The following is a 26,753-nucleotide window of genomic DNA, read 5'->3' as shown; positions in this document are numbered from 1 at the left end:
ATGTATAAATATCCTATAAAAACATAAACATCAGGACATCATTAAAGTTTTGTTTCTGGATTTGCTCTGCCAGTTCACAGGCCGGCCATCACCTGAGAGCCCTGTTACTTACTATCCATTGAGAAGCACAGACCTCCTTTCTTAGTTAGGTTTACTGATGTTTGCATTATATATCGAATGTCATAACCAGGCAGCATCACCTGTGATGGCTGAGACTTTTGGGAGCTGGAGTCCAAAAACATCTGGGTAGACAAGGTTTATAACTGCCATCAAAAAGCATGAATCAGTGGAAGCTACACATTGTAAATCAAGAAATTGAACATATAAGCATTGCACTATTTAGGGTGAGCAACCTGAGTTGCCCTGGAATGGAATTTATCAGCTATGTGAGGTCATATTGCTGCATAAAATAGATATACTGAATTAAAAACACAAAGAAAAATAAAGCACTTTTATTGATAGAATTTGCAAAGGATTTTGTATGCCTCTAGTGTTAGCTGGCTGCTTTGAAATCACTTATGACAGAAACAGGACAAAAATAGTGTAAACACGCTGAAGCAAAGATTTGTTTATTCAGTCCTGACCCACATTCCAAACTTTTATTTATCACTTCAGAAGATCTCTGAAACCTTCAAAAGTCGTACCATCTTTTGGCATCCCTGAGGTCTAATACTGATCACAGCTGTAATACTGCATATGAGGCCAAGTAATTCATAACTAAATATGCTGAAGGCACCAGATCCCATTTGAGCTTGGAACCTAAGGGTCAATTGGGATTAGTACTTTATTTGATAGAGGAGTCCAGCAAAAAATTCCAAGTGCAGCAGGCTAAAAATTGCAGTGGAAGAATGGCACTGAGGATTACTGACTAAGAAAACCCCATGAAACTTATAGGCAACTTGACAACACATAGAGATACACCTTAAAAAGCTCATTAATGTATCAGTATATTTTTCCATTTCTAAAGAAAAATTTTATGGCTCTTGGTATAAAAACAAGCATCAGAGACTATAAAACACCACCTAGGGTGCATCTACACTGTAGAATTCTTGCAGTTTGACACAACTGTAATAATAATAATAATAATAATAATAATAATAATAATAATAATAATAACAACAACAACAACAGCAGACAAAAAATCAGTACAAGAAAACTGCACTACAAACTAGAGCTGACAGCTGGCACAACAAAACATTGCATGGAAAGTTCCTTGACAAAATTGAAGGAAAAGCTGATAAGGAGAAGACCTGGCTATGGCTCACAAATGGGACACTGAAGAAGGAGACAGAAGGCCTGATCCTTGCAGCCCAGGAGCAAGCCATCAGAACAAATGCAATTAAGGCCAAGATTGAAAAATCAGCTGATGACCCAAAATGCAGACTGTGCAAGGAAACCGATAAAACCATTGATCATATCCTCAGCTGCTGTAAGAAAATCGCACAGACAGACTACAAACAGAGGCACAACCATGTGGCCCAAATGATCCATTGAAACTTATGCCTCAAGTACCACCTCCTAGCAGTAAAGAACTGGTGGGATCACAAACCTGCAAAAGTATTGGAAAATGAGCACGCAAAGATACTGTGGGACTTCCGAATCCAGACTGACAAAGTTCTGGAACACAACACACCAGACATCACAGTTGTGGAAAAGAAAAAGATTTGGATCATTGATGTTGCCATCCCAGGTGACAGTTGCATTGACGAAAAACAACAGGAAAAACTCAGCCGCTATCAGGACCTCAAGATTGAACTTCAAAGACTCTGGCAGAAACCAGTGCAGGTGGTCCCGTTGGTGATCGGCACATTGGGTGCCGTGCCAAAAGATCTCAGCCGGCATTTGGAAACAATAGACATTGACAAAATTACGATCTGCCAACTGCAAAAGGCCACCCTACTGGGATCTGCACGCATCATCCGAAAATACATCACACAGTCCTAGACACTTGGGAAGTGTTCGGCTTGTGATTTTGTGATACGAAATCCAGCATATCTATCTTGTTTGCTGTGTCATAATAAAATAATAATAATAATAATAATAATAATAATAATAATAATAATAATAATAATAGAGCTTTATTTGTATCCTGCCACCACCTCCCCGAAGGGACTTGGGGCGGTTCACAAATACAAGGAAATACAAAAAGATAAAAATTAATAACAATAAAATTAGCCCAATTTTACTTAAAACAGCAATAAAACCCCAATTAATTAAAAAGATACTATAAAACCCAGCAGGCTACAAAAATAGCGGCTGTGTACGATATCAGCTCCATAAAGTGCAGAAGTGAAGCAAATCACTAAGTCCTCGAATATAGTGATTAAGGTCATAATCACTAAACATGGTCAAAGGCTTGTTTATGTCATAACCATGCCACAGTGCTATGAAATCTTGGGAAATGTAGCACTTTTGGAAAAGAAAAGGCCAAAGTTCTTGTTTTTACAATTCCCATAATTCCATAGCATTGAGCCATGGCAGCTACAGTGGTGTCAAACTGCCTTCATTCTACAGGTTGTGTGCACTCCTTCAGAATTGATGGAAATCATGTGCCCCTCCAGTTGTTGTTACATAGCAGATCCCAGCATTTGTCACCATACTGGACTATACTGGGCAGGACTACTGGGATATGCAGTTAATTAACATCAGGAGGACACCATGACTTCTGCCCCAGTGGTAATAGTACAGCATAAATGCTAGGCACAGAATATGGAAATATATTTTAACTTGGTACCTACGATAATTCATGTTTACCGAGTATATATTTACCAAATAATTCAGCATACAGCATTTTCAAAAGAGTCAACTTATTCTAAAATCCCTTAGGTGGGGAACCTGTGGCCTAGTGAGTATTGGACTATAGCTTCTCCCGTACCTTGTCAAAAGCCAGACTATTTAAGGTTGATGTAAACTAGGGTCCAAAATGTATTATCCAAGCCCACCTTCAAGTGTATGTCTTTCAAAAGACCCTACTTCCTTTTAGTGGTATATGATTGCTCCTTACAGTAAGACTTGTGTGACTGAAAACTTATTTATAACCAAGAAAATAAAATGTGAGGTGATATGGGGAGTTCTGGACAAACTGTCAGTTTTTAACTACTAATAAAGGAGATCTATTTACTTCACGACAGAAAAGAGTTGGAAGGACCTTGCTTGCTTATTGACAATGTTACTGTCACAATAGTTTGGAACTCCGAGCAATTTGAGACATTCTGATGACTGAATTACCAGCCAGGCATGTGCAAACTTTGGCCCTCCAGGTGTTTTGGATTTCAATTGTGGAATTCCTAACAGTCATTAAGCTGGCTGGGATTTCTAGGAGCTGAAGTCCAAAACACCCGGAGGGCTGAAGTTTGCTCATGCCTGAATAGACCCTGATTTCAAGAATGTTATTTTTACTGTAGAAGAATGAAAACCTTTAGGAAATTGTTGTTTTTGCCAACATCATTACTGATCTTCCCAAATTAACTTATATTCATATTTTAAACAGCTTTCCAATACTTGGAAATGTAAGATTCTGATACTTTGGTAAAGTATTTAAATTTACTGTATATTATTTTACAGTACAGTGTATTAATTTTCAAAATTTAGTGGAAAATTGGCATCCCAACATTTCCTCCCTTAATAAAAATGGTTTAAGTCACCTTCTTTAAGGAGAACTGTTGTTTGCAGTAGGGAAAGATAGAGAATTATTTTTAATATATGAGGGTTGAATGAAAAGTAATGCCTCAACCTTCGTAACTCAACAGATGGCAGTACTGGTATGCGGTAGGTACTGGCTTGTTCAGTAGACTCTACAGTTCCATTTGGCGGGAAGCCTCAGCATTGAGTGGTTGTGTTGTTAAAGTGCGAAGTATAGAACCCTGCGCAGACGGTTGGTCAATGCGACTTAAGTAACGTGTAGTCATTGAATTCTTGACAGCAGAAGGTGTCACCCCAAAGGAGAAAGGTGTCATCTACATTCTTGTAATGCGAGAAGAGTTCCTGGCAAATTTCATGTCTGTGTGCTTTCATTTCAGGTGTCAGCATCCTGGGTACCCATTGTGCACAGATCTTCCAATAGTCAAGCAAAGCAATAATGTCACCCATACGTTCTAGTGAAATGCCGATTATGCTTGAAATTTCTCTCTGAGTGATACGATGATCGTCTTGAATCAACCTGTCAAACTTTTGCTTGTGAAACTCGGTGGTTACTGTCACAGGATGTCCAACTCTTTGTTTGTCATGCAAGTCAGATGTTCCCACCTCAACATCTCTAAATTTACTCCCAACGATGCACAGTACTCACAACAACACAATAACCATAAACAGCTTGCATTCTCTGATGAATCTCCTTTGGGGTGACACCTTCTGCTGTCAAGAATTCAATCACTGCATGTTGCTTAAGTCGCATTGCCCAACTGTCTGCGCAGGGTTCCATGCTTTGCAATTTAACAACACAACTGTTCAATGCTAAGGCTTCCCACCAAATGGAACTGTAGAGGAGAATCTACTGAACAAACCAGTACTTGCCGCATACCAGTACTGCCATCGGTTGAGGAGTTACGAAGGTGGAGGCATTACTTTTTATTCAACCCTCGTAATTAAACAGTTACCAGAACTTGAAGGGGTGGAAGGAGCATGTGTGAAAACATTTACAGCACCACTCTGTCTCAACACTGTCTGATGTTGTTTATCGTTAAGGATCGACCTACCTCCATACCAAATATCCAAAAAGCAGGGTAGACAGTCTTTGCAACGTTGATTTCAAAAGTGTGTAAGCAAGTTTCTTCATCTGTGAGAGAGTGAAAGGATGCACAGTTTCTTGGAATGTCAAGAAAAACTCCAACCTGTAGAGGTTTTTCATGGCAAATGTGCGTCTCCTGGTTCCCATGCCATGCTGAGAGCCGCCCATTGGACCATTCTATGCACCAGGACAGCCCCGTTCTCCCTAGCTTGTCGCAGCTCCCAATTTCTTTGTGGGTAAGACCAATGGCCCATCCAGTAGAGTATCTGGTGCTGACTTCCCAATAATGGCACCCTTCTGAAAACCCCGGGGATCCCATCACCTGGCTGATGCGGAATCTCTTTGCAGAACGTTCGTATTTTGGAGGAAAACGGGAAACCATCACCTTCCTTTTATCCTCTGAAAGTTCAAGTCTGGTATTGATTCTCTGGAGATCAAAGACCACATCAGCTGCCCCTGTATGAAGAAAATGGAAGTGTTCTCAACCAGGAAGAGTTAATCATGATATCTCCTTATGAAAGTCCATTTATGAATACTCAAACTAAAAGCTGGGAAAACCTTCTAATTTTGAAAAGTTTAAACACACCCTCATATTCTATCAAATGTATCAATGCAGACTAGCTATGAAAACAAATGGCCATTTTTATAAGTTAAGTAACACTATACATGTGAGATTTTTTTAAAAAGAAAAAGTTTTACATTCAAAATAAAGGTTTTACTCTTAAATTCCACATAAATTGACTGATCCTTTGCAGGGAGAGGGTCCACTCAGGGCTTGTGTGATAACAGTTCAATATCTTGAAAGTAAAGTGATGAACATATTATCCACACAATCTTGCACAATCTTGTATATACTTACATTGAGAAAACCGACTTGAAACAATTAGTAATGGCTTGTCTGTAGGTGATGTCATTACTGGAGAAGAGCAGACAGATTCCAGAAGTGAATTTTGGCTCTGTGCTAATGAAGCAAAAGAGAGCTGCCTTATTATTTTTTTAATTCAGCAGAAAGGAAGAAATTCTGAACAGAAAACAGAGGGATCCTGCCAGCTAATAACATATACCACATTTACATTTCCAAGGCTATGCTATTTCTTAAAGTAAATAGCAGCAGACATCTATTTAAAATATGATTTTTACTGAAAAAAATAGGGGGCTTTACCCCACTTGTATAAAGCAAGTAGATTTAAATGGTCTAACATTTAAGCTAATCATCACAACAGGCCACACAGGACATAATTCTCACAAATGGTAAGATGTTCTCCAGAAATATTGTGACTCATAATTTAGGGGTAATATTTCCAGGCCTGTTTTTGACCATATCTTTAAAAAGAACCATGAAGTTACTAGACAGTACTTTTTTCTGGCTAGAACAGGCAAGGGGTGAATTACATTGAGATGAATGAATTGACCAGGGTTTAAGGCACTGAGGAAACAGTTTGCTCAGGTCTGGTGTAGCTTGACTTGCAATGGCTCTCAGGGGTTACAGACAGATATCCAGTTGGATCTCAGGATGCTAGGAATTTAATCTAGGATGTTCTGCATGCCAAACATCTATTTTTCTACTGACATCTTAGTTTAGGAGTTCTTTAGAGATCAGATTTTCTGTACTTTCTGTTCTGCCCTTTTTTTGCTTGCCATACTAATTAGAATATGTGTATGAAAGTAAACTTTAGATGTGACCATTCAAACAAAATAACAAAAGTCTATTCACAGCTACTATGGTTGTTGCAAATACAGATTCACCCAATGATCACACATATTTAACTGAAAACTAGGTAGCTTAGACTAGGCGTTCTTGTTTCTCTGTCTCTCTCTTTTGAAGTCTCCTTGGAACTGCATCCTAAACCTGAAGAAGATCTGGAAAATTTTCTTCATAACACATTTCCCCTATTGTTTTATTAATTCCCATCCCATATATTTTGTCTAGATCCCCAGGAGGAAAGAAGGAAGGAAAAAGAGAAGGAAGGATAGGATAGGGCCTGGGAAAAGAGCCCAAGGGGCCGCATCCGGCCCCCAGGCCTGGGTTTACCCATACCTAGTCTAGATGCTTAATGTTGTGAAACTACTGCTCAGACACATGAGAACAGCAGTGGCCTGTAAAAGCTTCACTAAATAAATTTCTTACAGGAATCACTTGTGGAGGCTGCCTCATCCTCTGCTACATCCATTTGGCTTTGGCTTTGGCTTGTTCCTAGAGTAGACTCTGTAGTAAAAAGAGGTACATTCAGATATTAATTGAAGCAGGGTGTTAGTCTAGATAATAGGTGACGTGCAATTCTCGCATTGTAGGATAATCTATTATTCTAGTCTGGAAACATTAACATTAATTAGAGAGTGGGTATCTTTAAGCACTGTTCCATATTAAAGCTAATGCAGTGCAGGAGAAAGGATCATGCGGTGAGCCAAAAGGTCCTCAGTTCAACATTTCAGCATGTAACTGTAGGCAAGCTGTTTACATCTCAACCTCAGACCCACCTTCTGCAATTGGAATTGGAATGTATGGGTCATGGGCCAGGTCTGGATTATCGAGAGGTGGATTGCCATTAGTCCTCCCAACACAAATTCTTTACTACTCTTTTTTCCTGTAGAGGCCCCATCTACACAGGCATATAATGCTGTCTCATAATGCAATTTAACGGCATTAAACTGATCATATTGCAGTGTAGATTTTTTTTCGTATCAGGAGCAACTTGAGAAGCTGCAAGTTGCTTCTAGTGTGAGAGAATTGGCCATCTGCAAGAACATTACCCAGATGTTTTGATGTTTTACCATCCTTGTGGGAGGCTTCTCACATGTCCCCGCATGGGGAGCTAGAACTGACAGAGGGAGCTCATCTGCACTCTCCTTGGATTCAAACCGGCAATCTTAAGATCAGCAACCCAACTTTCAAGTCAGCAGTCCTGCCGGCACAAGGGTTTAACCCACGGCACCACCGGGGGCTCCAGTGTAGACTGATATAATGCAGTTGAATGCAGTTACACTGCATTATGAAACTGCATTATTTGGCTGTGTAGATGGGGCCTCAGTTGATAATAGGAGATGGGGAAATAGATGCTCCACCTTAAGGAACAGATACAGTCCTGAAATACAGGGAGTCTCATAGTTTCAAATATCCGACTTACAAATGACTCATAGTTAAGAACAGAACTGAGACAACAGGAAGTGAGAGAAATCTATCTCTAGGAAGGGAAATTTACTCCTGAAAGAGTTATCATGGGGAAAAGGTGTCTCAACTGAAGGTTTATCACCAGTCCTTGTTTCCACAACAAGCCAGATTTTTCAAAATGCAATTATCACAGGGACAGAAAGTGAGGTGAAATCTTCTGAACAGGGGCAGAGACAGCAAAACAAACACCATAGGTATGTTAACCCTTCCCTATGCTTTCCAAAGTTTATATATACTGTGTGTGTGTGTGTGTGTGTGTATACACATACATACATATATACACACACACACACACACACACACACACACACACACACACACACATATATACATACACACACATGGCTCAAGTTACACTTTAAAGATGCACCTGTTCCAATTTACCAGCAAAATCAACTAAAGAACAAACCTAAAAAACCTATCTTGTTCGTAACTTGGGGACTGCCTGAATTTAAATAGTAATCCTGATTTCAAGGATATTTTGTGGAAAAAAATCTTTTGAAGAAATTATATGCAACTTCAGAACACAGAATATAGGCCATTAGTAATTGCCTGTATTTTCTTACAGTTACCAAACAAGGCACATGTCTGGACAGCTCATAATAAATGTACTCTTCACTGATGGACTCCTTGTTAATTCAAGTAGCACCAAAACATCCTATTGCTCCCCGCATGGGGAGCTGGAGCTGACAAAAATGCCCAAAAATGCAGGGCTCTATCCTCAAGTCCCCCTTTTAAAGATATTTTAGGCCTCATCCACCCATGATTTTTGGAGATCAAATAGCTCTTTTACCCCAACCCAGTTGTGACATTAGGGAGCTAAGACCAGCAGTCTTTTCTAAAGCTGTATTCATCTCTCTCTGGGGATACATATTGAGGGATAGCCATGTTGGTCATGCAGCAAAATACATACAACAAAATCCACAAAACAGTGATGCCTTTCTTGGGTCAACTAACAAGCACAAAATACATTGTGCAAACTTTCAAAGCTTCACCAGATTTTTCATCGGACAAAGATGTTAAAAGTCTTGTACTGCCCTTTGTTCCCACACAGTCAAGAAGAGGAGTGGCCCCTGCCTGCATAGATTTCGCTAAAGACCAAAATAAAGGCATGTGACTCTAACACTATCACTTTTTTCTCTCCTTTATGATTTTTAATATCTTTTCCTGATGAAACTAGTGACAGTTCAAATGTCTGCATGATGTATTTGGTGGTCTTTAGTTGGTGCAATAAAAGTACTGTACCACCATTGTGGATTTTGCCTCTAAAGAATTATCTATCTCTCTATTTTCTTCCCTCCCTCCCTTCGCCTCTCTCTTTCTCCTTCCATCGCCATCTCCTGTAATGATATGGTCCCTAGAACAACTTCCTGTCGACTGCAAGACCAAAGTCTCTGTAATGTATAGGATTCAGCTTTGTAACTAAACAGCACATTCTTAATGACTACAACTTAAGACACAAATTGAAATCTTACTCACCATTTGGTTGTGCTGAGTTATTCCCAACAACTAACTTTTCCAGATTCCTTTTGAACTCTTCTACTGTGCTTGCAATACTATTAATTTTCTGAACAGAAAAAGTAACTTCATTCACTTTGATAGGATCACCAATGGTAACTTTTTCTTCCAATGAGGTGTTCTAATTACAATTAAAAAACCGTGAGGAAACAACAAAATTCCCATCAGTATCTGTAATGACTGTGTAATTAGATTCGAAGTACTGTACTAAATAGACATATACAAATCAAATAAGGCATTTTAATTAAGGAGCTCCAATTAAATACATTAAATTTAGGAAACCTTCCAATTTCACCCCACATATTTATTCTCGCAGACTGCTGTTGTCACTCTTGTTGAGCTCATGGAAAATGCAGATTTCTAAGGACACCTCTTTATATGAGAAATTAAAACATGATAAAATGTCCTTTTTTTAATCATGAAAAGTGTCAAGAAATTTAGAAGTCAAAACTTAAAATAATTTCATGAGAGTGGTGGAACAAAACCATGTTTTAGCTTCACCAAACTTGATGGTTCTCGCCATTATGACATCCGAGCAATAAATCTTAGCAGCTATGGCAAGTAGCAGTAGAATCTGGATCTAAATTGCCCCTTTTTTAAAATCATTGATCTTGGAGGTAGGACGTGCTACTTCTCATTACTATGATCTGCAAACCATTATGACCTATGTATTGTCGAAGGCTTTCATGGCCGGAGTCACTGAGTTGCTGCGAATCTTTCGGGCTGTATGGCCATGTTCCAGAAGTTTTCTCTCCTGACATTTCACCCACATCTGTGGCAGGTATCCTCAGAGGACATAGCCCAAAAGACTCACAACAACCCATTATGACCTATTTGAAGCTTACCTAAGGAAAAAGAAAGAATCAAGGTGCAAATCTCATACATGACTTCCTATAAACCTGGCACTTCTAGCCCCTTAGCCAGCATATCCATGAATAAACCCCATAGAAATCAATTGAACTTACTTCTGAATGGCTACAAAGCCTAATCTTATGCTTATTTGATCTGAAGCAAGTTCCAGTTTGTCCAGAGTATTCTACTCATATGGAAAGTGTCTTTAAGATTGCATTATGATTGCCACTTTTGTATTCCTGTTTGTTTTGTTTTTACCTTCATTGTATCTTTTTGCAATTCCAAAAGCTGATCAATTCTGACCACGAGCTGTTCACTCATCGTGTCTCTTTTTTGCTGAGCTGCAACATATTCTTTTTCAATAACATTCAGCACCATTTTTTCTTGGTCGTTGATGTATGTCTTCACAAAGTTGAAGGCTTCTGCTATTGAACTCTTGACATGAGATACATAATGCTATAATCAAGAGACACAGAGAGATGCTGCTTAAAGTCTGATTTGGAAAAAAGATCATTCAGATCATTTCCTCTTGTATGCAGTCTTCAAAAACTTCTTGACTAGATCCCTATTACTTCATATTCAGAAATTCTTTTCAGAACAAAACTAAATAGCTTATAGGAACATCTGTCTGTTTAAAATTAAAACATACCAATCCTGGCTCTCTTTTATTCAGCTCCTTTATTTCAGCTATCACAAGAGAGAGTGAAGCTCCCATCATTCCTTACCACTGGCTGTGCTGGCTAGGACTGATAGGAAGTGCTGCCCAACAAAGGAGAGCAGCAGATCAGGAGAAAGTAGGGCTAGATAGACAGACAGACAGACAGACAGACAGACATCACAAAGTTGATCAGGAGGAATCTGCTGGCTAAAACCACACACTGTGTTAAAATATATAGTATGCACCTAAACCTTGATTATTATTATTCTGCTTCAGAGTAAGCATATGGGTAAACAGAACTGAGTCAGGGCCATTGCACATTAGAAGGGAAGACTTAAACTAGAAGTAAGGAACCCGCAGTTCGTGACTTCTGACTGATTACTACATGATTTTTGACCAATTGGGAGACCATTCAAGCAGCACTGTATAATTTGATCCTACTGAACAATTTAATCCTATTGACCCTACTAAATTACTAAATGGGCTATCTTCCTGGAAAGTAGGGGTGTGGAACCTCTTGTGATGCTCCAAATGTCAACGGATGAGCTGTAACTAGGCTTATCATCCTTATCCAAAAAGATACATTAATGGGAATTGGGATCCAATCACATCTGGAGGAGCCTCCGGTGGCGTAGTGGGTTAAAGCCTGTGACTTGAAGGTTGGGTTGCTGACCTGAAGGCTGCCAGGTTCGAATCCAACCCGGGGAGAGTGCGGATGAGCTCCCTCTATCAGCTCCAGCTCCATGCAGGGACATGAGAGAAGCCTCCCACAAGGATGGTAAAAACGTCAAAACATCTGGGCAACGTCCTTGCAGATGGCCAATTCTCTCACACCAGAAGCGACTTGCAGTTTCTCAAGTCGTTCCTGACATGAAAAAAAAAATCACATCTGGAGGAAGGCTGGTTATCTCTTCTTACTGTATATGGAATAAAAACAGTATATAGAAGAAAGCTGGACACCAAAACTGGTTGGGTGGTGGCACTACTAGCTACCATAGTGCAATGCTATGGAATCATGTGAGTTTTAATCTTTAACCTTGTCTGAGACAAACAGTGCTGGTGCCTCACCAAGCTATAAATCCCAGGTTTCCATATCATTGAGCCATGGTAGTTAATGTGGTGTCAAAATGCATTAATTCTCTGTGTAAATGCAGCTTAGGTATTCTCCCTGCTGCTGAGACCTAAGGAACCAGAAAGGGAAGCGGTCTGACTAGAACGGAGCATCTTCCGCATAAAAGATTTCCAGACAATCTATGTGGAGAGGTGGGCAAGAAATAGAATTATTACTTTTATTATTATTATCAAGTTTCTCATATAAACACATCTTTGTACCAACCATCATTTCAGCGCTATCCTTATTCCAGGTAGCAATTGCTTCAAGTGTCTTTTCTATTTCTTGGGGGAGTACATTTAGTTTCACTGTATCCTGAAGGGTGGAAAAATAAGAAAAAACATTATGTGAACCTTTTCAATCCTAAATATTAAAAATATTTACCGGGTGGTCTTTCTACTGTCAATGGATGGCGGAAACAGCAACACCTTTGCTTTCTGATAGTTCATATATTATTATTACTAGTAATATTGATATTTATAGCCTGCTTTTCCTCTCTCAGAAGGGAATCAAAGCAGCTAACACTGTGCATACAATCATACAATGTGCAAATTAAAACCTAAAGCATATAAACATTAAGATGGAATAAAATATTAAAATATTATTTAATTACTAAAATACATAGTTAAAATCAATAAAATCATTAAAAACTATTAAACTACATAAAACAGCACCATGTGGCTCATGCTCATTATTAAAAGTTTTGTATACAATTACCATCAGGCTATGTGTCAAAGATCTAAACATGAAAGATTATGTGTCATGTTTCACGTGTAAAATAAGTTTAACATATGTGGTATTTGAAATTAAGGACAAAGTCCTGTACTGATATAGGCACTGCTGGATTCAGTTTCCTGGAAAAGCATTAATGCTTTCCCGGGAAACAGAATCCAATAGTGTCAAAATCAAAAATCAAGATTTGGAAGTGTTTTACTTTGTTTGATTGTGTCATGTTTAATTTATTTTTAAATAAGAACTAAATACTTACTCAGAGGGAGATTTGCTTTTATACTGTGAGGTTACAGATCTTCTCTTTTTGCTCAGGACAGAAAAAACGTGTAAAGGTTATTTCATTATAACTGAGATAGTTAATAATAGATAGATAGATAGATAGATAGATAGATAATATAGAGTATAGCTTTGACGGTGTGGTGAGTGAATTAGAACCAGACATCCTGAGGAGTGAGGTTAAGAAGCATTGCTAATAGCAAAGCAGAAGGAGACAACGGGCTCCCAGCTGAGTTGTTTAAAATCTTGAAAGATGATACTGTTCAAGGTGATGCATGCCATATGCCAGCAAATATGGAAAACACAAGAATGGCCAGCAGATTGGAAAAAATCAATTTATATCCCTATACCCCAAAACGAATACACCAAAGAATACTCAAACTTCCGTACAGTGGCACTTATTTCCCATGCCAGCAAGTTAATGCTCAAGATCCTGCAAGGCAGACTCCAGCAATACATGGAGCGAGAGTTGGCAGATGTCCAAGTTGGGTTCAGAAAAGGCAGAGGAACGAGAGACCAAATTGCCAATATCCACTAGACAATGGAGGAAGCCAGGGAGTTTCAGAAAAATATCTATTCCTGCTTTATTGACTATTCTAAAGCCTTCGACTGTGTGGATCATAATAAACTGTGGCATGTGCTTGGTGGTACGGGGATACCACGTCACCTTGTCTGTCTCCTGAGAAATCTGTATAAAGACCAAGTAGCCACAGTAAGAACAGACCACGGAACAACAGACTGGTTCAAGATTGAGAAAGGAGTACGGCAGGGCTGCATACTTTCACCCTACCTATTCAACTTGTACACAGAACACATCATGCGACATGTGGGGCTTGACAAATCCAAGGCCGGAGTTAAAATTGCTGGAAGAAACATTAACAACCTTAGGTAATGCAGATGATACCACTCTGATGGCCGAAAGCGAGGAGGAGCTGAGGAACCTTATCACCAAGGTGAAAGAAGAAAATGCAAAAGCTGGGTTGTAGTTAAACGTCAATAAAACCAAGATCTTGGCAACTACACCTATTGATAACTGGCAAATAGAAGGAGAAAACGTGGAGGCAGTGACAGACTTTATATTTCTAGGTGCGAAGATCACTGCAGATGCAGACTGCAGCCAGGAAATCAGAAGACGTTTACTTCTTGGGAGGAGAGCAATGGCCAATCTTGATAAAATAGTGAAGAGCAGAGACATCACACTGGCAACAAAGGTCCAAGCAATGGTATTCCCCTATGGATGCGAGAGCTGGACCATAAGGAAGGCTGAGTGAAGGAAGATAGATGCTTTTGAACTTTGGTGCTGGAGGAAAATCCTGAGAGTGCCTTGGACCGCAAGAAGATCCAAACAGTCCATACTCCAGGAAGTAATGCCCGGCTGCTCACTGGAGGGAAGGATATTAGAGGCAAAGATGACGTATTTTGGCCACATCATGAGAAGACAGGAAAGATTGGAAAAGACCATGATGCTGGGGAAAATAGAAGGAAAAAGGAAGAGGGGCCGACCAAGGGCGAGATGGATGGATGGTATCCATCCGTTTTAGTTCATTGTATAAAAGTGTAACGGCATCAATTGCTACTTGTAAGCCGCCCTGAGTCCCCTCGGGTGAGAAGGACGGGGTATAAATAATTGAAATAAATAAATATCCTTGAAGTGACTGGCTTGACCTTGAAAGAACTGGGGGTGGCCACGGCCGACAGGGAGCTCTGGGTAGACTGGTCCATGAGGTCATGGAGAGTCGGAAACAACTGCATGAATGAAGAAGAAGAACACTATGTAACACTATTTTTGTTCCTGGGTAAAAAAAAATCATTTCCTAGTTGTTTCTATCATAAAAACATGGACAAAGTTGATTAAATTGTAAAAGTTTTGTTTTTGTCAGACATCCTGCTCTGGTTTTTCAGTTAATATCTCATCAACCAATTCAACGTAGTTTGTGGCTGTAATGAAGTATGAATTTTTGGTTCATAGATGTTATGTTTAATTGTATGTTTGTGTTTTTAAAAGGGTAAGTATTACAGTCATTGCTTCTCTGCACTCAGAGGCTGGTTGCCATGGAGAAGTAGGCGGAGCCAACTGCCGTTTTGGTGAAGAAGTGCAGAGTTTTAAAAAGACAGGCAGTCTGTGCCCTGAGGAGTTACAGAGAAGACTTGATCCTAGGTTGAGGGGATCAAGGGAGACTCAATTGGTCATTTTGAGTCGGATTAAAATAAGTTTGGTGACTTATTTAATTTGGTCTGTGTCCTAGTAAGGAACAAAGAGTCTGTGATCGCATATCACAGGGGTGACTGTGGTTTTAAAAGTAGCTGAGAAAGAAGTTCTAACTACTTTAAGTAAAATAAGTGACATTTTAGTGAGTTTGACTCATCTTATTCTAGCATTGTAACTGTTAATAAAAATACCTCCAAGGAGAAACAATATTGTAACAACTAAGCTTTGTGCCTGAATAAACTTGTTCTTGTTTTTCCAACATCGAAGCCTCTGTCATATATATTATAAACCAAGTTACGTTACCATCTAACGGGAATAGGAAGAAGAAAGAAAAATAAAGTAAAAGGTCTCCTCTCTGTGTCAAAAGTCAGACGCCAATGGAGAGCAAAACAGAGTTTAATTCAGTAATAGCCCAAAAAACAATTCAACAACTTAAAAATGGCTTAAAACACTTAACATTCAGTGTTATTAAGCAGTCTAAACAAAGAACAAAATGCCAAGCCAGGAGTTAAAGGAGCAGAGAGAGAAGCGTCGTCAAGCCGGTCCGAGGTCGGGATGGGGAGTCAGCGTCAAATCGCTGCAGGAGCGAAGCCCAAGCCAGGAATTTAAAAGTGCAGGACGTAAAAGCGTCGTCAAGCCGATCCGAGGTCGAGGTGGGGAGACAGCATTAAACCGCTACAGGAGCGAAGCCCAAGCCAGGAATTTAAAAGTGCAGGACGTAAAAGCGTCGTCAAGCCGATCCGAGGTTGAGGTGGGGAGACAGCATTAAACCGCTACAGGAGCGCAGGCCAAGCCAGGAGCCCAAGGAGCAGAGCGTAGTAGCGTCGTCAAGTCGGTCCGAGGTCGGGATAGGAGACAGCGTCAGGGTCAGGAAACAAGCCAGGAGTCAGGAGCAGAAAGCAGCCACGGAATAGAGAGCAACGCCAAGAAGCGTTTAAGGGCAAAGAAGAGAGCTGAGTCGAGTTCCAGTCCAAGGTCCAGGGATTGAAGTCATCAAAAGGAGGCCCACAACATGGAATGGCACAGAGAGCCAAAGCAACGAGGGTGAACAGCAGCGAATGCAAAATAGTAATAACAATGGAGTCTAGGAAAACCCACACAATTCCAGCCCTCTGTTGCAGAATAACCCGGATCAAACTTACATCTGTTGCAAAGTCCCAGTCCAGTCTTCAGTAACACACACAGGAAACCCAATGACGCCCAGCAACACCTTGCCACACGCAAAGTATTATGGCCAAACATCTCCAATTTATCCAGATCTCCCTGGGCATCCAAACCTCTAACGCCCAAGGAACAGGTGTCCCAACTTCTTAATCCAAATCAGAGCTCCACACAGCCAACGCCCTTGGGTCAGGCGTCCCAAATTCTTCATCAGAATCCCAATCATCTTGCCCACGCCCAACTCTATCCACACCTGTGGACCCACCCTCATTCCTCCAAACAGACCAAGTGGGATCTGCTTCTGAAGGTACCCAAGCCTCTCCAGCATCAGCAGCATCCATGGGCCCCGATTCCTCTCCAAGCACCTCCGGTGCCCGTACCCAGTCTGTGCCCACTTCCTCCGTTACCACCTGTTCCCCAGCATCCATTTCCACTTCAAGATCCCCCCATGAATCGCCCTGAGAAGACTCCCCATCAATTTCCCTGACCCTCTTCCTATGCAAATTCTCCAACGAGCCCTCCTCATGAGGGTTTTTCCTCCCTCTCCTGATCCCACCACTATCATTCACAGCCTCCGAAGGCTCATTCACAACACTCTGAGTCTTTGGTGGCTGTATCTTTACAAAGTGGTGGCAGTGTTATTAGATCTTTACAAATTGGTGGCAGAGGTGGGATTAAAAGATTCCCACCTGCCTGAAAGAACCTTTGGTCGTTCTTAGCTCCTTTACAATGGCAGCCACAAAAATGAAGTATCTGGAGTATGACAGCTACAGTAGAGTCTCACTTATCCAACACTCGCTTATCCAACATTCTGGATTATCCAACGCATTTTTGGAGTCAATGTTTTTAATATATCGTGATATTTTGGTGCTAAATTCGTAAATACAGTAATTACTACATAGCATTACTGCGTATAGAACTACTTTTTCTGCCAAATTTGTTGTCTAACATGATGTTTTGGTGCTTCATTTGTAAAATCATAACCTAATTTGATGTTTAATAGGCTTTTCCTTAATCCCTCCTTATTATCCAACATATTCGCTTATCCAACATTCTGCCAGCCCGTTTATGTTGGATACGTGAGACTCTACTGTACTTTCAAAGAAAGTACCGCACAAATAAACAGGAAATAGCACTTTCAAACCAGGAACAGGTTTTTTTCTGTGTTTTGTCACATGGTGTGATGAAGAAGGCACCCACCTTGAGCTGATGGAGAGGCCCAGCTGACCCACTGCCTCCTTGGACCTCTCCCAGGGTGGGCGCAATGCCTTCCTGGCCACAGTCCTCCTTTCTTGGCGCCTTCTTCATCTGCTGGATAATCTCCACGACGTTGGCAAGGGAGCGGTTGTCCACCAAGTCCTTGGGATGGAGCTTCCCCCTGCACTTGGGGCAGGAGGCCTCGCCTGCCATCTTCTTGCAGTGCTGAAGGATGCATTCTCTGCAGAAGTTGTGCGAGCACCTGGCGATCAGCACTGGGCTGCTGAAGAGGTCCAAGCAAAAGCAACACGTCAGCTCATCCTGCAAGTTTTTATCCAGATGGAGAGCAGCCGCATCAGCCATGGCCCCAGGCAGAGGCAGGGCTGCGAAGGACTTTCGGTTTCTTTTATCTAGACTGAGATCCTTCTGGACTTTAAACAACAACCAAAAAAGAAAGAGTTTCAGCTTCCTTTCACTGAAGGAGGCTGAGCTGTCCATTTCCAAGAGGCCGCTAGGGGGAGCCCTCACTATTCCGCCGGAACCAATCGCACCAGCTTTGCGCCCTGGGGAGGATTCCTCCGTGACACGGAGCAGGGCTGGAGGACCCAAAAAGTGTGACACCGCCTGGGAAAAGCTGGAAGATGAAAAGGCTCTACGGCCTCCTCCGGACAGGTAAGGAAAGACGGTGCTGGGAGGGAAAGGGGATGCAGTAATGAATGCATATGAAAATGAACAAAATCTGGCTACCAGTACAATAGAGTCTCGCTTATCCAAGCCTCGCTTATCCAAGCTTCTGGATTATCCAAGCCATTTTTGTAGTCAATGTTTTCAATATATCGTGATATTTTGGTGCTAAATTCGTAAATACAGTAATTACAACATAACATTACTGCACATTGAACTACATTTTCTGTCAAATTTGTTGTATAACATGTTTTGGTGCTTAATTTGTAAAATCATAACCTAATTTGATGTTTAATAGGCTTTTTCTTAATCCCTCCTTATTGTCCAAGAGATTCACTTATCCAAGCTTCTGCCGGTCCGTTTAGCTTGGATAAGTGAGACTCTACTGTATTTTAAAAAGTCTAAAATCAGGACAGTAAATAAAGAACAACACTCAGAAAACAAAGGAATTCCAGGCATGAATCAATCAGGGACAGCTAACACCTCCCAACAGAGGATTCCCCCAGGCAGGAAGCAGCCAGGCTTTGAAGCTGCAAGGGTATTCAATGCCAATCAAGGTGATCAATTGTAGCATTCACACTTGCGTTGTTGAAGGCGTTCATGGCCAGAATCACAGGGTTGCTGTGAGTTTTTCCAGGCTGTATGGCCATATTCCAGAAGCATTCCATCCTGACGTTTCTCCCCCATCTATGGCAGGCATCCTCAGAGGTTGTGAGGTACAGTAGAGTCTCACTTATCCAAGCTAAACGGGCCGGCAGAAGCTTGGATAAGCGAATATCTTGGATAATAAGGAGGGATTAAGGAAAAGCCTATTAAACATCAAATTAGGTTATGATTTTACAAATTAAGCACCAAAACATGTTATACAACAAATTTGACAGAAAAAGTAGTTCAATACGCAGTAATGTTATGTTGTAATTGCTGTATTTATGAATTTAGCACCAAAATATCATGATATATTGAAAACATTGACTACAAAAATGGCTTGGATAATCCAGAGGCTTGGATAAGTGAGACTCTACTGTATATTCACACTTGCCTCAAACAGGCAAGAGTTCTTTCTCCCACACTGGACATTCAACGGATATATAAACCCCACTTACCTAGTTTCCAACAGACCTCACAACTTTTGTGGATGCCTGTCATAAATGCGGGCGAAACGTCAGGAGAGAATGCTTCTGAAACACGGCCATACAGCCCGTAAAACTCACAACAAGCCAGTGATTCCAGCCAGGAAAGCCTTCCACAACACATCAAATTGCATAGATTCCCCAAACCAAAATACACCTTAATTCCAAACATTTCAGATAAGTCATAATAAAGTTGTAGTAGGATTCGTGCTTGAGGTAATAGCAGAAGAAAGTTGTTGGCTCGATGGAAAACTGCGCAAGGCACATCAGGTCAAAATTTGATGTCCTTTGGAGAACAGGTCTGTCACTGACCATGCACCAATAGTGATACAAACATCAGCGGCTGCAATGCAACAGCCAGAGAGGGCTCTTGCCTGTGGGTTTGTGATACATGTCTGTGAGAAGCAGGATACATCCTTACTGGGATGAGAGATCTTGAAAGTACTGTTAGAAATCAAGTCCCCTGCAGCTATTGGGCTGCAGCTCTTGACCTTCCTCACTATGGTGTATATAGGCTAGGCCTTCGGGTACTTCCAGGCCAACTAGTGCTGTGGTTCTCAACCTGTGGGGCCACAGGTGTTTTGGCCTACAACTCCCAGAAATCCCAGCCAGTTCATCAGCTGTTAGGATTTCTGGAAGTTGAAACCAAAACATCTGGGGGCCCACAGGTTGAGAACCACTGGAGAAGGTCCCACCCCTGCTTTACAGCATCTGTTTAAAATTGTCATTCTCATGTAGCTCTGCACAGAGTTTTCCTACCTAGATCAACATCCCCAAAGCTTCTTTCACACTGAAGCATGGCTAAAGGAAATGGCTGCATGTTATCTACTGTTATTCCTTGATATGATGCATGTTTACTCTTGAAGTCCTGATGATTTCTTGTTTGTACTTTTAAGTAGTTGTATGATACATGGTCCAGGAGACATTGCTTTCTTCATCATCACATTAATGAGTTGGGGGAAAAAGTTCATCTGCAAGGACTGCTCCCTGCTTGTTGAAAGAACAGTTACTGGGAATTCAAAAGATAATCACTATTTGGGAGGACTTGGAGAGCAATTCATAGAAGTTGCATAGAAGTTGCAGACAGGGAAACATTTTTAAATACAGTAGAGTCTTGCTTATCCAACCTTCACTTATCCAATGTTCTGTATTATCCAACGCAGTCTGCCTTTTAGTACTCAGTGTATATGTAGTCAATGTTTTCAATATATTGTGATGTTTTGGTGCTAAATAATGACTACATAATATTACTATGTACGGAACTGCTTTTTCGGACTTTTTTTGTAAAACATGATGTTTTGTTGCTTAATTTGTAAAATCATAACACAGTTTAATGTTTAATAGGCTTTTCCTTAATCCCCCTTTATTATCCAGTATTTTCGCTTATCCAAAGTTCTGCCGACCCGTTTTATGTTGGATAAACGAGATTCTACTGTATATGTTTTAGTCTGCATTTTGGTTTGAGGACCAAACTAGCTGTGTGAAAGGAGCTAATTTTGGCTCCTTCCACACAGCTGTATAAAATCCACATTGAACTGGATTATATGGCAGTGTGGACTCAGATAACCCGGCTCAAAACAAGGTATTGTGGGATTTTCTGCCTTGATATTCTGGGTTATATGGCTGTGTGGAAGGGCCCTTAGTTACTGATGCTGGATATGATTCACCTGTGATGGACCCTCTTTTCCCCTGCAGGGCGAAGATGCTTTCTTCAGGTTCCAGTTGGTTCCTCCCGGCTTCTGTGGTGTTACAAGAAGTCAACATCAGCCACACAAGACTCTGCATCAGCAGCTGAGAATTTGAAGCAAGCAACATGTGAAATCAATGACTTGTACTCTTCTGAACAGAAATCTGCTGTTTTGCAGCTACTCAATTCGGCCTCTGAAGAAGAACTTTCGGCTGTGAAACTCATGCGAGGAAGAAGGTCTGTTAATCTAATAGCATATAGGGACAAGCATGGGCCATTTCAGGATTTACAAAGTTTACTAGAAGTGCCTCTCTTTCAATATAAAACAGCCATTCAAGTATGCAACTTTATACTCAATCCCCTTGCAAAAGAAAAGAAAGAGAGAAAAACGAACAATCCGATGTCTGTAATGAAATATATCAAACCTGAAATAGAAAGAGAGCGATTGGAGGTAAGTTTCGATTTTGGGGAATGGGAGAAGTTCTGCCTTAAAAAAACTTTTCTCTTTATACAGTACTAATGTTAAACCCATGATTGCATGCAATTTGGAATTCAGTAGGGTATACCTCTCTCTATATATATATATATGAAAGAAATTGAACTACATGGCTCTTAATATCTGAGATGGTTAGGTACAATATCATATAACAAATGAAAGATACTTTAGATATATTAAAGGGCTTGAATGTGTGCAGGATATTTTTGCTGTTGTCGCAACTTTTCCTCCAACTTATTTTTAAAACTATTGTTTGCTAAAAAGAGTTGCTATTTGGCGCATGAGTTGATTTTCAAAAAAACACAATGTAAAAGCTCTCTCAGGTATGTAGGCTAATGTACATTTTGTTTATTTCATACCATTTGTTTCTCAAGTTGCTCCTGACACAAAAAATATCATTTGTATGCTGCTTCTCAGCTAAATACACTTCTGTAGGTGGCTCATGTACAGTAAAGAGGTCATTCCTGCCTACAGTTTTACCATATAAAAAGGGAGAAAATGATGAAGATTAAAAAATGAATTAAAAAGGGGTTTCAGCAGGGCTAGTGGAATGGCCCTGCTATCCACCTCATATTTTGCTGCTGCCTGCTGAAATCCATAGTAACAGCAGGAGGAGGAGCACTCGGGAAGCTGGCCTTCCAATAGGGCAGTGGTTCTCAACCTGTAGTACCCAGATGTTTTTGGCTTACAACTCCCAGAAATCCAAGCCAGTTTACCAGCTGTTAGGATTTCTGAGAGTTGAAGGCCAAAAACATCTGGGGACCCCAAGTTGAGAACCACTGCAGTAGGGCCTGCGGGCTTTTGAAAACAAAGTAAGAACTGGCATATAGCGAACTCAAATGTGCCAGGATACAGGTAGCTCTACACCTGGAATATTGCCTTCAGTGCTGGACAACTATTTGAAGAAGAATATAGTCAAGTTGGAATTAGTTCAGAAAAGGCCACCAAGGATCTTAAGGAGTATGGAGAATACAACTTACAAGAAGTTGAAGAAAAGGGGGTGACAGGATTGCACTCTTTAAATACTTCAAGAGCTACCCCAAAAAGGAAAGTGTAGGCTTGTCTTATGCTGTCTCAAAGGGTAGAATTAAATCTAATGGTTTTAAGATACAGAAGGGTAGATTTCAGCTCCACATGAGAAGGAAGTTCTTGATAAGAGTAGTTGAGCAGTGGAACCAATTTCTCAGAGAGGTGGTGGGGTCGTATCTGAATGTCTTCAGAAAGGGGCTGGAGAACTGCCTACAAGGGATGCTTTAACTAAAGATCGTGTATTGAATTGAACTTGATGGACCATAGGCCCCTTCCAACTCTTATGATTGTATGGTTCTGTCACCATACCTATGCAAGCCAGCTGACACAACTTATCCCTCTATTTATTTTTTATGGCAAATGAATTGAAGCGTAAGAGCTTTCTCATGTAAGCTCTTCATGTTTATTCTCTGATGTACACAAAATGCTATTTTAAGAAATGGTGAACAAGCTTAAAACTCGTGACTATGCCACATTTGGACCAGCATGCCATTAAGTGACATACACAAGTATTAATCCACCTTATGCCTTTTTGTCTCTCAAGTTTTGCCCATTATAAGTTGGCATTCTCTTCTATTCTTCTCAACAACCAAAACTCCCAGGATTTATTGTTGTGATGTTACAGACCCCATAAGGCCATTCATTCCATGACTAGTGGAGAGCATTGGATCAAATATCTGGCTTGGTGTCAGCCTCAGGCTTCTTTTATTTTCCATCAGCTATGGAAAGGCTGTTCATGGGACCTATTGTAACAAAACCATGAATTACAGGTGATGTGCAGAAGCTCAGTTAGACCTGCAGAACTTTGACACTGCTACACAATGTAGGATCTATGTCTTAATATAAAAATTGTTCCTTAATGTTTACAACCGTTTTAGGCTGTTTGTCAATATTGTTTTTTCAAACGAAGTAATAAGTGTTTTTGAGATTTATATTCCTCATTCTAGATAGATTTTATATAAAATACCAAGGAGTGGGGAGTTGGAATTCATCTCTGCCAGGAAAAAGATAGTGCAGATAATGATAAACATTTCCTATGATTCTCTTTTAGACAGCCAACAGCATTGTTTCTATTGTTTTTGGCACCCGCAAAATTGCATGGGCACATGTTAATAGACACTTGGCTGTTCAGGACTGGCAGCAAGAAGAATGTGCAGTATTTATGAAAGGAACTTATATTCCAGCAATGTATTATGAAGAGGTAAGCAACACCAAGTTTGCATTTTTCAGTGTATTCATTCTAGGAATGGCATGGCTGTGTGCTACCTATTAAGGTCTTTGCATTGTCTTTAAAATACTAGGATTTTAGCTGTTATTTTTGTATCAGTGACTTTCTATCATTTACTGAGAATCTTAGTAGCCTTATTTTGAATGTGTGTTGAACATCTTATAATAGAAATATAAGCAATGTCTGAAAGCATTTTGGTAGCCGATACAGAAGAGTGACCCCTAAACCCACCCCCCACCAATGGATTAATTTAGTCAAGTTGGTTGGAGAATCTCTGGGCAAAGGCCTGACAAAAAGGCTTCTGCAGGTAGAAAGGAGAATCAAATTTTGACAATTCCCTGTGCAAAACATTGGTATTTCAGTCTTGTTTGTAGGATTCCCCAGTTCCCTGGAGGTTTTCTGGTGACTATAAGTGGGAAGAATAATTGGAAATCATGGCCTTGACTTATTCAGCCAGTGTAAAAGCTTTCCTAGATCATAACTGTCTTCTCCTTTTATTTGGAAGATACTTTATAATAGCTCAAACATATTATGTACATTGGCTTTGTTGGCTTTTGGTGGCAAATAGAAATTCCCTGTTAGATCAAGTCCCTATTTCATGGATGGGAAAAAACCAACCAAGTATGTAACACTATGTAACAAAATTTGAAAAAAAATCTGTTACTGGTTTGAAAATGTTATTCTTGTTTAATTGTGCGGTACTGACTTTGAAATTACAGTACTTGTTGGCTGCCACAAATTATGCTGAATAGGTTGAGACTCGATAAGATATTCATTGAAAAACTATAGAAAAAATGTGCTGTAGGATGTCCCACAAAAACAAAGTTTTTGCAGTTTAATAAACTTTTCCATGTTTTTCTGATAGAACCAATTTGGAAATGCCATTTATAATTCAGGAACAAAAATAATGTTACATCGTGTATTTGCAGATGACTGATTTGAAAGAAAAATGCAAATTATTTCCTAAAGCACATTTTAGGATTTGTGATGTTATATGTTTGATGGGTTAATATTATATCTTTGTCATTTTTATTTCAGATTTCCTCAGTTGTGTCAAAGATTCCAGAAGCAGATTTTTACATTTTAGAAAAAAGTGGACTTTCTGTTTCGAATGCAAATTTATTTCCAGTAACATTACATCTTCGTACAGTGGAAGCTATGCTGTATGCATTGCTACACAAGACATTTGCACAGGATGGCCAGCACAAAGTGCTAAGCATGGCTCGAAGTGCTGTAGGAAAATACTTTGACCTAATGGTGGGGGATGCCCGAACAAGTGGCATAGATCTTGTAAAGCAGTTCCTCTCAGAATCTGTTACACAAGCTGAGCCCCGTGTGAGCTTTCCAAGAGACAAATTGGTTTATTATAGAAGCGTATTGTCATCAAACAAACAAAGGCGAGATGAGGAGCTATGTGACTCACTGCTACAGGCAGTAGCCTTTTATGAGCTTTTATTGTTGAAAGACACTGCTTAATTCTTACTTGATTTCATTAAACATTTTGGTGTATATATATATTTTGTAGCATATATTTTTGGAAAAACTGCATATATGCAAGAGGAGCGTGCAGTAACTGTGTAGCTAATTTCTGTGCAAGAACATAGCCGTGGCACTGGTGGAGTTGCATCGTCTGGAAAAACACAAAATAATGGCTTTTACACTCAAATATGGAGTGCAAAATAAGCTAGTTACCTGAATTTGTGAAATCTAGCAAATGTGTGGGAGAAGACTTTTTCCACTCAATTCTTCCTCCCAGTTGTGGATGGTAGCTTGTTTTACTTAATGCATCACTCATTTGAAGGTTCTGGTTAATTTAGAGGAATTAAGTGATACATTGGTGCATTCAGAAGGGGGTTGTTAGACAAGCAGGTGGTGCTGACAAAATATATTCAGGAGCAACTCAGTACTACTGAAGTGTTAACATTTATAAAAGTGTAGATAATTATTTTTCCTGTATCAAAACTGTCTGAATTTTCTTTGAGTTTATTGTCCTTATAACTTGAGGTAACATTAAAAGCAGTGGTTTTAAAACCAGAATGTTATCATTAGTAAGTTTTGGAAGACGTGCACATGGTTTCACTCAAATAAGCCGATTTAAATGTTTTGGGGCCCCAAGAATGTGACATAGGGTCAACTCAGCTGCATTGCTTTTATACATGGGCCTGCAACGAAAAGAGTTGTCATACTCTCATTTTAATATCTGGACAGTGTGCAACAGTGTTCAACAATCACAAAATGTATAGTCCAGGAACATGACACCTGCATAAAAATAACGTGCAGCCAATCAAGCAGCGGTCCACACAAAGACCTCTCTCACTTTTAATCTGATTTGTAAAGGTTTTAGGCAAGGGGTTGGAGGCTATGGTGTTTGTCGGCCTGTATACAGGCAGTCCCTGAAATACAGACATTTAACATATAAACAACTCATAGTTAAGAACGAGGCTGAGATAACAGGAAATTAGAGAAACCTACTCCTAAGAAAGAAAATTTGCTCCTGAAAGAATTGTTATGGGAAAAAGGTGTCTCCATTGAAGCTTTGTCACTAATCCATGTTTCCAAAACAAGCCCAATTTTGCAAAATCCAATTATCATAGAGACAAAATGAGGTGAAATCTGAATGGAGCAAAGACATCAAAACAAATACCACAGAGGTGTTAACACTTCACTATGCTATCCATTTAGATAGATGGATAGAGATATATATATATGGCTCGAGTTACTTAAAACATATCTGTTCCGACTTACAAATTCAACTTCAGAACAAACCTACAGAACCTATATACCTCCCAACCTCTGAGGATGCCTGCCATAGATGTGGGCGAAACGTCAACTTCTGGAACATGGCCATACAGCCGGGAAAACACACAACAATGCTGTGATTCCGGCCATG

At 40.1% G+C, this 26,753-nt stretch overlaps 2 protein-coding genes across 2 annotated transcripts; one reads left to right on the top strand and one right to left on the bottom strand.

Annotated features, from left to right (window-relative positions):
* Window positions 1–437: 437 nt before the first annotated feature.
* Window positions 438–18,361, bottom strand: LOC103279417 (E3 ubiquitin-protein ligase RNF135). The gene is made up of 7 exons (XM_062971006.1): window positions 17,613–18,361; window positions 12,260–12,349; window positions 10,524–10,721; window positions 9,375–9,534; window positions 6,855–6,932; window positions 5,586–5,687; window positions 438–5,182 (listed from the first exon to the last, which is right to left on the bottom strand). The coding sequence occupies exons 1-7, from the start codon at window positions 18,105–18,107 to the stop codon at window positions 4,653–4,655; spliced, it is 1,653 nt and encodes a 550-aa protein (XP_062827076.1). The 5' UTR covers window positions 18,108–18,361; the 3' UTR covers window positions 438–4,652.
* Window positions 18,149–25,378, top strand: tefm (transcription elongation factor, mitochondrial). The gene is made up of 4 exons (XM_003223179.4): window positions 18,149–18,281; window positions 21,119–21,561; window positions 23,687–23,836; window positions 24,902–25,378. Exons 1-4 carry the CDS (start codon window positions 18,251–18,253, stop codon window positions 25,337–25,339), a joined length of 1,062 nt encoding a protein of 353 aa, XP_003223227.2. The 5' UTR covers window positions 18,149–18,250; the 3' UTR covers window positions 25,340–25,378.
* Window positions 25,379–26,753: the final 1,375 nt, after the last annotated feature.

The sequence above is a fragment of the Anolis carolinensis genome, chromosome 2 (assembly GCF_035594765.1).
Source record: "Anolis carolinensis isolate JA03-04 chromosome 2, rAnoCar3.1.pri, whole genome shotgun sequence".
Lineage (NCBI taxonomy): Eukaryota > Metazoa > Chordata > Lepidosauria > Squamata > Dactyloidae > Anolis > Anolis carolinensis.
Note: the sequence above shows the minus strand (reverse complement) of the source record. Positions and strands in the feature narration are given on the sequence as shown.